This window comes from Thamnophis elegans, chromosome 6 (genome assembly GCF_009769535.1).
Source record: "Thamnophis elegans isolate rThaEle1 chromosome 6, rThaEle1.pri, whole genome shotgun sequence".
In the NCBI taxonomy this organism is placed as follows: domain Eukaryota; kingdom Metazoa; phylum Chordata; class Lepidosauria; order Squamata; family Colubridae; genus Thamnophis; species Thamnophis elegans.
The window spans coordinates 25,674,327-25,689,366 of record NC_045546.1 but is presented as its reverse complement, the minus strand read 5'-3'; the positions used below and the strand labels follow the sequence as shown (position 1 = coordinate 25,689,366).

Genomic DNA, 15,040 nt, shown 5'->3' with positions numbered 1-15,040 from the left:
TTTTCTTGTAATAGTCTTTTTATAATAGTTCTTAGAACGATGAACTGATTTATAAGCAGGATAAGATCAATCACAGGTGGCGATGATGATGATAACAACTAATTTGCTTCCCTTACCTGAATTTATTTTCCTCCAACCATCTTTGTTTGGTCTATACATTATTTGGTACTATTATGTTTTCTTTTTTATGAATCTCATGAGATATTTAGAACCACAAGAGGGAGCTCTGACACAAGGAATTGCTACTTGAATTTTTAATTTTGAAGCAAATTTAAGATTTCGATTAGGTCTTTTAGCATAAAGGATGACAGTATTAAAAGTTTATTTTAAGGTTTTAATATTTATAAATCATGTTTAGATTTAAGATCTCAATTTCTTTACACTTTTTGTCTCATACTGGTTTAGCTAGTCTGTTATAAATTATGATAGTATCACTGAACTTTTAATGTATCTAATATCTTAATTTAATCTATCAAATTTATCCACACCCCAAAAAAAGGAAATCACAAAAATGGAAGAGGGTCCACATTTTTCAAAGTCAACAGATGCCTTAGTTATTTTATCACCAATAAAGCTCTTATTGGAGATGAATTACACATAATTGAAGATAATGATTATGATTACATATTAGCCAATTGGTATTTATCTTAGCAACCATATTTTTCCACCAAGATGATGAGCCTCCAGCTTGGTCCATTAGGTCTTCCAAGGACAGAGCAAACACCACTGTAACAGTAAGTTCATCCATTGTTGTTGCTTCTCTTGTTTCTCTTCATTCACCTTTCCCAGCATTAGTCTTCTCCAGAGAACTAGGTCATCACAAAGCATGTCCAAAGAGCCTGAATATTTGTGCCTCTAGGAAGAACTCTAAAATTGATTTGTTCAATGATCATTTGTTTTCTTGGCTGTCCATATTATTCTCCAATACCAAAGTTCAAAAGCATCAACACCATTTCTATCCGGTTTCTTCAAAGCCATCAGTTCTCTAATATAGTACCACTAAATTAATACAATTGACAGGAATTGAAAGATCAGCCATCTTTTTCTTCCCTAGTTCTGAACCAACTTATTTAATAATGAATTCTTAGAAAGTCTGATAGTTTGGAACTATTTTATAGAACTTCAGCTATAAAGATACTGAGGCTCCAGATTTTATATATTTTTATTTGTGGCCAACACACCTTCGAAAGCTTGCGTTCTCCAGTGCTAAAGAAAATGGTAACAGGTATAATACTTCAGAGCAGTATAGAATGTTATCAATCATTTGCTTAAAAATATATTTAAAATGTGTTTCTTATACAGATGTATTATAATTATCAGAAGAAAAATAAATGATGATATAAAACAGAATGTTCAGATACTAACAACTGTTACTAATTTCTGTAATTGAGCCTGTAATTGTTAGAACAAAATATTTCCCCTAAAGGTGAGGAAAAGTAGAAATAGCCTCAAAAGAAGCCAAACCCATTAACACATCACACGACTGAATGATAATGCTATTTTTTCATTAGAAATTTCTCTTAGAATACAAATGCTAAATCAAAAGTGTCTCTATAACCAGAGGTATAGAGGTAACAGTAGGTTAAAATCTTAACATTCCATAAAATATTCTTTCTTACCCAAAATCAAGTGAGCTTCCACATAAGGTTATTTTTTCCTTTCCCACACTACCTAGTTTAATTGGTCTATATGTAATTACCTGGTGCACTATGGTAAACTTACCAAGCCTTAGACACTGTCGCATTAAGCCTCCAGAAGACATATTTTTTTCAGCTTCAATTTCACTAAAATTTAGTGAACTGGCAAATACTAGTACATCAACCATAGCCATCAGCCGGCTGAGAAACGTTACTGCTGTCTCCGCTGACATACCCTGAGTTACTTCTATATTCTCCAATTCCGTCTTGAAAAGAAAGGCATAACATTAGATTTCTATCTAATATGGCGCACATGTGAATACATTATATGCACAAACATTTATTTCATTTCTTCTCTGCATGTTAACTATATGGTGAAACAGAGAATAAATAATGTAAAATGGCAACAAATATGAAAAATTATTTGTTCATGCATACTATCTAATATGAAATCCCTAGAACAAAAGTTATTTATATGAACTAATTTCAGATAAAATGAGCATATAGGTTAAACAGAATGGATTTTCAATTTTCCATTAAAGGAATACAAATGAAGACATTGAATAAATGGATTTCTTCACACTGGAAATTAAGAACAAAATATCATGAATATGACATGTTATGTAGAAGTAAGACTTTGACCAGAATGTAAAAAACATTATTAGCAATATTTACTTAAAAAGTACCATTCATATTTTACCTAGAATTTCAGAAAAAAACAACAGATAGCTGTTTCTTTCATGAAAGTCTTCCTAGTAGGCCATATCTAACTGTATGAAATGTATGTCTGCGCCCACAAACACACACAGAGTTCATGCAATTGTTTTTAAAGATAATTTTATGGAAGATGGGAGATAATGTTGCGAAGGAATTACTTGGCATCAATTATAAGTAATTTTCCAAGGATAGTTTTGTGAATCTTATTCATATAACAATTCTTTTAAAATTCATTTTTTAAAGATATTAGAGTGTCAAGAATTTCACTAACACTGTATAAATACAGTATAATGCACTTAAATAATGTTTAATTATTTATGTCTTGTAATAATATAGCAAAATACTTTTTTAAACATTAACAATATTCATTTTTCCATATTTCAGAAGCAGCAGTATCTCTTTTAACAATGGTATAATAAGAGAAATAATTTTGTAATCACTTCTGAAAAATATTCTATTGATTTTTGTATAAAACTATGTACAGATATATTATGTATATGTTTGTGTGACGTGTGTTTATGTGTGTGTGTGTGAGAGAGAGAGAGAGATCTCAAAATCACACCTTCTTCTAATATATTAAAATCCAATAGATTTGTGTGTGCGTGTGTATAAAAAGTTATTTCAGCCTTCATTAATTAAAACCAAGATAGAAAGTCTATTTTCATAGTGGAACACTGTGCAAACACTGAAACAGGACTCATTTCTCATTAAAACAGGGAAAACAGTGAGTTGCTCTACGGAAAGCTTTCCTTAGTCTCCAGTTAAACAATTCATTCAGAAGGTTTGGCATGTTAGCTAGCATCTGCATAATTTTAGCAACAAGGCCACAGAACGGTTTGTGGTTATGTTCAGTATAAAAATACAGTGTTATACAGAACTTCTTCAGGCCATTCTAGATAGCAGTAGAATCAACAAAGTGTCTTACTGGTAATTTATGAACATATTAAGTACTAAGATATTTATTATGTTAAAAAGCTTTTGTTAGCACAAGAAACTTCATTAAGTTAGACCCATGAAAGAAAAGCTATAATAAACCCTTTTGTTTTAAAGTATCATAAGATATTTGCTCTTTTGCTGCTAACCTTCTGACCTTAAAGAGGCAGTATTGTTTATTCTTATTAGAAAATATTATTCAGTTTGCACACTTTAACGTTATCCATTGCAATTTACAAGTAATTTTATATGGATTGTATCAATCATAATAGCATTTCATCTACAAAATAATGAAAAAATGTTATTTCCATTCAAGGTGTTCTTTCTAGAGATAGAAAATATTTAGCTTTTTTTAATGTTATTATTGAAGGTTAAAGCATTTTGTTCCGTTTTCTTCTTAATACTGCTGCAATTAAATCATTCCTGTTTATTGAGCCAAAATCCTTGGTTCGTGTTGCCCAGGCGGTAAGAAACAGAGAACAGTTATATTATCATGCTCAAGTATTCCAAAAAAGGTGAAAGAAGAAGCAACCCCCCCTTTCTCCCCCCCTTCCCTCTCTCCCTCCCCGCTCTCATCATGGTGTATATAAGTAATATCCTTGGAATGTCACTTTTACTTCCTACAGTTAGATTATACAATCAATACCTTTTAATAATGTCTCTACATTTTTATAAAAAGAGGCTAAATAATTAAAAAATACACACAGAAAAAAATGTCTAATTCTAAAAACTAAAACTGAAACTTGTAACAATAATACTAACCTTAGAACCCTGGACATGCAATAGACAAAGCAGACAACAGATCACAACAAAAAGAAAAAGAAATGTTACAGTCAAATTAAAATACAAGGCAAAACAGAAAGTAATATTTTAAAAATCAGATATGAATTCACAATTTTAAAAGTCAATTTTAAAAACATGTTTTTTAAACTTTAACTTCTTATATGGCCTCACTGTAATTGATATAACTCAAATTAATCAGTAATTAGTACAGCATTGATTAATAAAGCTTCTTTTATATATAACAATATAAAACCTACTAATTAAAAACAGTGCATGTGTATACATATATTAAATTATATATATAAATAATTAGGTGATCCAGAAATTTGCTAAATATAATTTGCTAACATTTCTTTAGCTTTTATACAAAACAATTCTGACTAAAATCTGATATGAATAATATTAAGAACAATTTCTCAAATGATATTTTCTTTGGCTTAAAGAAATTCTAGCACAGCAGACCATTAGACATCAGTTACAAAACTATGATATATACTTATCAGGTTAGTAGTTAAAGCAACACAGTCATCTATCAATTTTATCAAATCAACAGCTGAATTGTGTTTATATTTTAAAACTAATTTTAAATCTAAGGTATGTATTTATATATTTATATTTCATGTATGTATGTATGTGTGTATGTATATGTGTGTGTGTGTGTGTGTGTGTGTGTGTGTGTGTGTGTGTGTGTGTATATATATATATATATATATATATATATATATATATATATATATATGTTGTATTTGTGCTGATAAATAAATAAAGGGAGACTATTATAGATCTATTTCAAGCTATTTAGCTCTCATCAGCTAGCCATACCATTACTGGGATTCGATTGTGACACTAATTATACATGCATACATACATACATGTATCTTAAGAGTATCTTGGCGATGTTTCGACGAGATCCCATTCGCCATCTTCAGGCTGGTGCCTTCGACTTCATACTTGTGAGCAAAGCATGATTGGAGCTGCCGTCTTTCTATAAATATTGGTGGGGGTGTGTGGAGTGCAGGCTTTTTTCCTGTAAGCTGGTTGGTTGGCTGTGTTGTTACATCTTGATTAGTTGATGGAGTTGATGCATGCAGATTAGCCGGCTGTTTCGTAACATCCTGTGTGGCTGAGGTACTAGCTGTGTGCCCATTAGTCTTTTGTGTTGTAACGACCTGGGTAATGGGCTGTGTGATGACATCCTCAGCTCTAGTGTAGTGATATACTGAGTCCTGTGCTGCAACATCCTGGGAGGTTGGCTGCATTATCACATCCTGAGCCTTTGCGTTGTAACCTCCCGAGTTCTGTGATGTAATGTCCTGAGCAGATGGCTATGATGTAACATCCCAGGCTTTGGTTTGGCTTCAAGTTTGCGGTCTGGCCATGTGTTCATGGCATGTGTCAGTTTGCTTTGTGTGGAGGTCAGAGGGGGGGTGCAGTAGTTGGTGATGCCGCCGCTTACAGCAACAAAGCCTGCACTCCACACACACAGACACATCAATATTTATTGAAAGACGGCAACTCCGATCACGCTTTGCTCGCACCAGCCTGAAGATGGCGAGTGGGACCTTGTCGAAACATCGCCAAGATACTCTCAATCTTACATGGGAAAAGACCCAAATACTCCAAGACCTGCATACCTGTACCTATGAAAATCTGTATGTGTGTGTGTGTGTGTGTGTGTGTATATATATATATATATATATATATATATATATATATATATATATATATATATATATATATATATATATGTTTGTTATATTTATGCTGATAAATAAATAAAGGGAGCTATTTAGCTCTCATCAGCTAGCCATACCCATATTTGGGCATACCAGGGGTTGTGACTTTAAATATATATATATATATATATAATTTCTAAACTGTCCATCTCCCTCGAGAGGGCTGGATGATATATAATTGATAAATAAAACAATGTATAAATGTTAATATTAAAATTAAATTATAATTAAACTTTTTTAAAATTATAGGCTAATGTCAATTAAATATCAAAAGGGTACAAATCCTAAGAAGGTCATTTAATATTAGCTTTTGGGGGGGGGTTACTCATGGACCTAGTCAGCCCCACATTCATGGTCCCCTATGCCTACCACACAAGGCCACAGATCCCTTTGTGGAAGACCAAGAGGTTGGGGGCTTTCCTCACTACAGAATATTCTACAATGTGGGGACAGCAGCAGAGAAGGCTCTCTAGACACTGCCAGTTAAAATTCTCAAACTGATAGTGGTGTGAAATAAACCTTATCTGTCTGATCAATTGGGACATTAGGATAAGATGGAGTGAAGCTGGTTCTGTAGGTAACCTGTCTCTATACCATATAGAGCTTTATAGATGATAACCAAGACCTTGAATTGGACCCAGATACAAACTGGTATCCATTGTACTTCACAGAGCAAGGTATTATATGTGTCTTTTGCGGGGGGGGGCAGTATAGCTTGTACAGTTACACTCTGTATTAGTTGAAGCTACTAGATACTTTTCAGAGTAGCTCCATGTACAGCACATTGTAATAGTTCAGTCAGAAGATGAACCAGGAAAAGGCACCGCTGGCACACAATGCGAAGTTGGGCAAAGGGCCTCATGGCTATGACTGCCACTTGCTCATCAACCAAGAGGTGTGAATCTACGAACACTCCCAAGTTACATACCAAGTCTGTCTCAGCTGGTGCAACCCCATCCAAGACCAAAGATGATAAACTCTTGGGTACAGAGGGACCCACCCACAACTACTCTGTCTTATTGAGATTCTCTTGTTCCTCATCCAGACCCACACACATTGCAAAAGGACATCCATGCAATACTCAGTTTACCTGGGATGAAGCTATAACTAGATATCATTACTATATTTGTGATATCTTCTCTCCAGAAATGGATGATCTCACCTACAGGTTTCATATAGATGTTGAAAAGGAGCAGAGAGATCACTGAGCCATTTGGGCTCAGTGGAGGTGCCATGACTTCTCGCTCCCTATTAACTTTGCTTAGGACTGGCCTCAGAGGAAGAAAGTGTATCGGCTACTATGCTACATAATCCCAATTCCTCAAGCCAGCCTAAAGGAATGCCATGATCAATTGTATTGGAAGCCACTGAAGGGTCAAAGAGAGCAAAGATGGAAGCACACCTCCATTCCACTCCTGCCAGAAATCATCCATAAGTGTGAAGTTTCAGTTTTGTATCTAGGCCTGAAATCTGACTGGAAAGGGTCCAAATATCTCTTTCCTCCAGGATCTTCTAGAGTTGAAACGCCACCACTTTCTTGACCATTTTTCCTAAAAAGGGCAGGTGGAGACTGGACAAAAATTGTCTAACAAGGAAAAATCCAGTGATGATTTCTTGAGTAGGATCACAATAGCGCCTCTTTAAAAGGAGCTGGAACCACCTCCTCCAACAAAGATAAATTTACCAACAAAATGGACCCTCCCACATGATACCATCCGGGTGGCCTTAACCAGGCAAGAGGAGCAAGGATATAATACTCAGATGGTGATATTTGCATTCTGCAGGAACTTCTTCATGTCCAACAGAATCAAACCAGTTCCATTTCCCTGAGCACCCTCACAAAATTTCCATACTTGGATTCAACTGAGATGAATCCAAGCAAGTTTACCTTCTAAATGCCCTGATAATTCCACTATACAGCCCTGGAGATTGGTCTCCCTGTCAACTTTCCCAAGGAAGGTCTGTGTGACCCGAAGCAGGGCTGCTGGGCAGCAGAGGATGTAATGCATAACTTGTTTTGCATCATCAACAGGGACTCAGATTTGACAGTCAAATCACTTTTGAAACAAAAGGATTTTTTAAAAAAACAAATCCTTGTTTCAAATTATATTTTGGTGAGGTATACCAGCCTTTTCTAAAAGGAAGCAGAATATATTATATTGGGATAAAGTAAATTTATTTTAAAATGATATTAATATTATTTCAATGATATTTTACTCTCATTTTAAAATTTAAGGATACTACAATGCATTTAACTTCATGTTAAACAAAATCTTCTTTCTCCCTTTTTAGAAGAAAATGCTTTTATGATTAACTTTTAATAGCTCTTATGCCAAATCTGCATTTAAGTTATACTAGTTGTACTATAAAAAGGAATTTATAAAGTTGTACTAGCTAAAAATAGGATTATGATATACAAACAGAACAATTGCGAGGGTTCGCAATTTGGGGGTCCTCCTGGATCCGCAGCTGACTCTAGAACATCATTTGTCAGCTGTGACCAGGGGGGCCTTTGCCCAGGTTCGCCTGGTGCACCAATTGTGACCCTACCTGGCCCTTCGGATAGTCACTCACGCCCTCGTCATCTCAAGACTGGACTACTGTAATGCGCTCTACATGGGGCTGCTCTTGAAGAGTGTTCGAAGACTTCAGCTTGTCCAGAATGCAGCCGCGCGAGCGATTGTGGGTGCACCTTGGTACACCCACGTTACACCTATCCTCCGCGAGCTGCACTGGCTGCCTATTGGTCTCTGGACACGCTTCAAGGTGCTAGTCGTTACTTTTAAAGCCCTACATGATATCGGACCTGGGTACTTGAGAGACCGCCTCCTGCCAGTCACCTCCCAAAGACCTATTAGATCCCACAGACTAGGCCTCCTCCAAATTCCATCTGCCGGCCAATGTCGGCTGGCGACTCCTCGGGGGAGGGCCTTCTCTGTGGCTGCTCCGGCCCTCTGGAACGATCTCCCCGTGGAGATCCGGACCCTTACTACCCTCCTGGCCTTCCACAAAGCAGTTAAGACCTGGCTGTTCCAGCAGGCCTGGGGCTGTTGAGCCATCTAGCCCCATTCGAGGTTACAGCTGTTGTATAATTTTAAATTGTTGTTTTTTTTTTTTGTTTTTTTTTTGTATCCCTTCCCCTTTTTTATTGTGAGCCGCCCTGAGTCCCTCGGGAATAGGGCGGCATACAAACCCCAAAAAATCAATCAATCAATCAATCAATCAATGTAATTTGCTCTGTTTATACCATTGATTTTGCAGTATACCTAGATAATAAATCTGTATATATAAGTAATAAATTATTATTCTGAAATAATTTTTCTATACAAATTTGCTGAAGGCATAAAGCGTACAGTACATCCTGTAGTTTAAAAAATGAAAAATGTGAATATTTTCTTCTTATACAGAAAATCATGCTCAGAACAAGTATTGTTAATACACAGTGCAATTTGCAAGTTATCCATTAGAGGGAAATATTGTACTTACAGTTGGGGATGTTGCTGCAGACAACAGTGGCAGAATTCCTCCACAAGCAATAATAATATTGTCTACCATTTGAGAAATGAGGTGGATTGTATTATGTACAAAAATAATATTTTCATTACTATTGACAAAGTCCATAACTGATTTTGTAGAATGACTATTAAAAGAAAAGGAAAAGAAAGTCTATAAGTAAAACTATAAAGGCAGTTGCTACTGCAAAGATAAAAATCACAGAAATCAATCAAATTGGGAACCATTGAAAAACAATACACAATACATATACATACATCCATTTACAACATTTATATCTTTTGTGATATCAAATTACAAATATATATTGATCTAACAAGTCTCACAAGTTGACCAAAAACCATTTTAGAGAGAGAACTGAAATATAAACTGCTGTTATCCAATCTGGATGAAGGACTGCTGCTATAACATGGATTGAAACTCAAATAGCAGGTAATGTATATATATATATTAGCTAAAGCATGTAAGACCTAATCAAGAAAGCTTTAAACTGAAATGCTTTGGAGGTTGGAGACAAAATCCCTGAAGATTCTGCGCACTAAAGAACGACGTTGGAATGATGCTGTAAAGGAATCCATGAAAGAGATTCTAAGAGGAATCAGAAAGAAAAACAGGCTTGCAAAATTCAAAGCTGCCAGCTTTTCAAGGTAAGCTATATCAAGAAATACCAGAATTCAATTTCACTGTTCTTATACTAACAAACTCTTAAAAGCCTGCAGTTCCCATCTGCCCACACTTACACCTTGCAGAATAAACATAGGTTTATTATGACTCTTTTTCTCATACTCCTCCTTTCCCAGGGTTAAAGGAGGGAAATGGCTGAAGAAAACCTTCTAGTTTTTCAAGTACAGCCTTGGCCCACTGACAGATATGAGCGAAAGAGGCATAAGGCAAGTGATTTGCCTTTCCTTTGATGAAAGTTAGAGAACAGCTTCCAAGGCAGGGCCGAGTTTGTTTGTACAACAAATACTGGAGAGATTTGAAAAGCCTTTGAAAAGTGCATGCTCTTGAACAGACCATGTATGTCACTTTTTAGAAGTTAAAATCATGGTCTTATGTATCAATTCTGTAGAATTAGCAAAGTACAGAAAACACTGGACATTGTTCAAATTTCTAGATGTCTGTTCTTGTAGGATTCATCTGTATCCTGATTGTAGAGGTTTAGTAACTCAAATAGTCCAATATTGAAGATCAATATTTTTCTAACCTAGGAAAAAGTCAGTGTTCAGAAAAGAAATTTGTGAAATTTGTGCAAAGCGGGCCTTCTGGGGAAAAAAATCAGTATATCATCTAAGTATATTATTATATATCCAAGACTGATGGACAACTAATCAGTCCAAATGGGCATTACTGTGTATTTAAATTTACTATACATATAAAAATCTGTTAAATATTCAGGACCCTTTTTCATTCTGATCAAATTACAGCACCTGTCAAATCCGATTTGGCAAATATGCATGCCTTCCTAAGGTAATTCACCAATTCTGAAGAGGCATTGGGTAATTGATCTCTAATGGTCATAGGTTCAAAAAAGTGGTAAAAGGAAAGGATGGGATACATGTAAATAGTACTACTGAGACTTTTGAATATGGAAAGATATTGTGTCTTGCTCCCCATGGATCTTACATCCAATTTATGCCCAATACTAGGCATGAATAGAACCTGTGATGCAGAATGTCAAAAATTCCATATATTAATTTATTTTCAGCTGTAGAGTACATTAGTACATTGCAAAATGTGAAGCAGCTCAAAGGAATTGCCTGATAATTGTTTCCACAAGCTTGGCTTTCTCTAGTAACTGTATGAGCAATTCATATGAATTTCGTTGTTACACCAAAGTCTGAAGGAGTGGACAGCTATATTTCTATACCAGAGAATGTATAAAGAATAATGTGACTTCTTAATTGTCTGAGAGCTTCTGTGCCAAGCTTATGGAAGTGGAGCCTGAGAAACTTCCTGAAGATGAAGTTCTGGAGAGATTCAGACACTAGCTTGTTGTGTGGCCTGCAATTCCATGCTGCAGCAATATGTAATGGGCTCAGATTATCTGTACTTTAACCATGTACATATTAGTTAGGTATCCTAAGTTTTTACAGTAGAAATACAAATTTAAATCACACATTCTCTTTCTCTGCTGAGAAGAGAGACCTCTTCACTGCACTTCTCCAGAACTGGAGGCTAAGGAAGCCACAAAAAGGGTGATGGAGTCAAAGCAAGGTTGTGAATTCTCCCCAGTTATGTAAGAAAGCCACAGAGGAGGAGATTGGAGTTAAGAGAGGATGTACAATTATTTCCCCTTTGTCTCAATTCCTTCAGTCATCCCTCATTATTATTATTTTTAAAAAAACATTTATATATCCCCACCAGAGACGTGCACTCACTAGAGGCAGGGGAGGCGGGGCCTCACCAGTTTCCTGAAGAAAAAGAAAGAATTTTAAAGATTTTTTTAAATAATTAAAGCCAAGCTAGTTGCTACCAGAGTCCAGCTCACAGTGACTTGGAGTCTGCTTAGTGCTAACTGTAGGGGGAGGCCAGAGAACTATGGGCCTCCTTTGCCTAAGGAATTTTTCGCCTTTTAACAGTTATGCAAGGGTTAAAAAGCAAAAAAAATAGTATGCAAATGAGGCTCATAGTTCTCGGGCCTCTTCCTGCAGAGGGCACGTGGTGGCTCTAGGACCCAATATCCTAGCCAGCCTGGCCCTGGAGCCTGGCTAGACCAAATCTGGAATTTTGGCGCAGCTGGAAGGTATGTGGGTCAGAGGGACGGGGCAGGGGGGAGGAATTCAATTTATTTGTATTGTAATTGTAATTTGTTTTTATTGTGTCCGTGTATGTGTGTGTTTTATTTTTTAAAGTGCCTTCTGGGCCGAGTGAAGCAACAACCTTCGGACAGGAAAGCATACAGCTTGTTAGAGAAGTAGATTTTAAGGGGGGTTTGAAACAATAGCAATCTTACAAGCTTAAAGTTGGCACATTAATACAAAGTTTCTGTACAGGCTCCAAGCCATCTTGTTTCATTTCCATATTCAACATAAACAGCTAGGAAAAGTTGTTAGATCAAATCAGAGAAAAGAACAGACTTTCTGTGGTCTGAATGGATTTGTACTTGAAACTCCTGTTAATAAAGGATTGTGATGTGCATTTTGAAGGCAAAACTGCTTCAGATCAGCTGCAGCTTGGGGAAAGCCAGGGCTTGTGAGTTTGCCAACCGTGCGTGTGTGTGTGTGTGTCACGTCGGGGCAGCGGCAAACGCAGAGTCTCATCCTCCGACAACCTAGCTGGAAAAGGATGGGGGGGAGCGGAAAAACAAGAGGCGGTTTGATGGGGACGAGGAGGAGAGTCGCCTGTTCCTTTAATTTGCTTTGTTTCCTCCCCGCTCCATAATTGGCAAACCGCATCTTCACAAGCCAGGACCACATGGTTCTCTCGGGGAGAGAGAGAGGAGGAGAGAGAGAGGGGGAGAGAGAGAGGGCACCTTTGGAAAGGGGGCTGCTGACGCAGAAATCCTCCCTCCCATCTCTCAGGTCTCTTTCCCCACCCCATCCCTCCGCTCCCCCCAAAATCCACCCTCTGCCTCGCCAAGCCGCTGCGATGTCCTCAGAGAAAACAGGTGAAGAAGCACCCTGGAGGCATGGGGGGGGCGGAGTGGGAAAAACACATGGGGGAGGGAATCACGAGTGCCTGCATGTGCCACAGAAGACCCCCATCTCCACCCACCCTCTCCAAGCGAAATGGATAAGGCTTGACCAAGTGGGGAGGAGCGAGGGGTGTTTTGGCCAGATCTGGAGCAGGAAAGTTTTTGTGTGGTGCGAGGGGCAAAGTTGCAGTCTTTGGGAAGGTGGTGGGGTGAGGTGAGAGAGAGGGAGGGAGGGAGGGAAAGAAGAGCCGTGTTTTTTCTTTCTCTTTCTCTCCGCCTCACCAATGAAGGTCACCGCACGTCACTGATCCCCACATATTATAACCAACACTGTTGGAACAATTCTTCCAAATTTTCTGGTGTGTATCTGTTCATTAGCACGTTTCCTGCTCAATCTGAGCAACTTCATTCCTATCCACATCTCTGGCATACAGCTGAAAATAAAACTACATATTCACAAACTCGCTGGGTTTAGGCTCACCTTGCAACTCTTCCAATTTGCTACTGATATCTTTGATGAGTTATCATAAACAGCTCTAAAACGTTACATGAGGATTACAATTCTCCAATATCCTCAATGAGGGACACAATCTGTTGTAACCCTATCTTTCAGTAGATTAAGAACAAAGGCAATCTTAAGAGGTCTCTGTGATGAATTTCCCTGGCCAATTTCTCCATAAAAATTAACATTGCATTGTGAAAGTCAGATACTGATCCTGAGCAACTCTCCATTTCCCATTTGTTTTCCAGGAATTTCCATGAAAATGAAGACACAAGTTATAAGACATCTTCTGGTTGAAGCAAATTTTCCCCCCAATTGCTATGTTAGTTGCAGCATGGCACTCTGCATTGCATGGTGCAAGTCCATGGTGTGATTTCACTTACTGTTGGTTGGAACAATGTCTTGACAACTCTTTCTATAGAAAGTGGGATGCCCAAGGATCTGTTGCCATCTTCAAGTTCTAAAATCAAGTTTTGATACCTCTGTGTTGAGAAATTTGTGAGGCTTACAAGTTTAATATAAGTCCTTTCAGGTAAGCCAAACCAAGAAAACAGTTTCCAGGAATTCAACTTTATGGCTGTAGTGTATAACAGAATTTTGAAAGCCAAGTTTATCTCTTCCATTTTACATTAAACAAAAGCAAGATGGGACATTTTGATTTGAGTTTCATTCTCAAAAATGCTTCAATTTCTCAACTGTTTAGGCTGTTCCTTCCTCCTGTCCTTAAAAGCTCTTTCATTCCTTTACCAAAGTAATCTCTAAATGCATTTTCAGCAATGCACAGATTAAAAACAAACATTCAAACTACAATCAAAAACAAAAAGAGATGCTCAGCATGGAAATAGCAAACATAGTAACAACAAATCAACACACACTGACCCGAGCCTGGAGGAAAGGTCCTTAAAGGCTTTACAGATGACAACCAATACCTTGAATTGCACCCAGAAGCCTATTATTAACCAGTACAGTTGACATACTATAGAATACTCCTAACTGCCCTGGAATCACTACAAAATATTCCCTCTGCCTTTGCTGGCTGCTCAGGATATTGTGGTCAATGGTAATGAATGGTAGTTTCCTCCTATTCAGCCTCAAATGGAACTTACCTGCTGTACAATGTTGCTTCCATCTCATGATGGGCCTTAATCTAGATCAGGGCTATCAAATTCATGGCCCATGGGGTGGATGCATCACACGCTGGCCACGGCTCCGCCCGGTTTAGCAAAGGGGGGGAAGTCGCAATACATCCCGATGCCACTGTGACGACGCAAGTTTGACACCCCTGATCTAGAAAATCAATTTCTTTAGGGTCCTTATTTCCCACAACCCTCCCTCCAGAAAAAAAAGTTGGAGGGTGGCAGAAATCTCATGCAGCAGAATGGAGAGACTGATTTTAGAGAACGTGTACAGCACTGATTCTATCAAGGCAGTTAACATTACCCATACAGCAGTCCAGCTGTTCTCCTCATCCAAATGAGCCAGATTGGATATGAATCTAGCTTACAGATGCCAAAGCTTATATCACAGAACAACCTATCAATTTTGTCAAGTTTCACAATTTCAAAAAAAAACCAAACATAAT

The 15,040-nt window shown here is 37.4% G+C and overlaps 1 protein-coding gene across 2 annotated transcripts in view; it reads right to left on the bottom strand.

Moving 5' to 3' along the window:
• NBEA (neurobeachin) overlaps positions 1–15,040 on the bottom strand; it is a 384,945-nt gene that overhangs the window by 282,703 nt on the left and 87,202 nt on the right. For both annotated transcript variants that reach the window (XM_032219812.1, XM_032219813.1), the window contains exons 24-26: positions 9,293–9,446; positions 4,050–4,058; positions 1,723–1,903 (exon numbers count right to left, since the gene is read on the bottom strand). In XM_032219812.1, the coding sequence (XP_032075703.1) occupies positions 1,723–1,903; positions 4,050–4,058; positions 9,293–9,446 (344 nt within the window). The remainder of the gene's footprint in view (positions 1–1,722; positions 1,904–4,049; positions 4,059–9,292; positions 9,447–15,040) is intronic.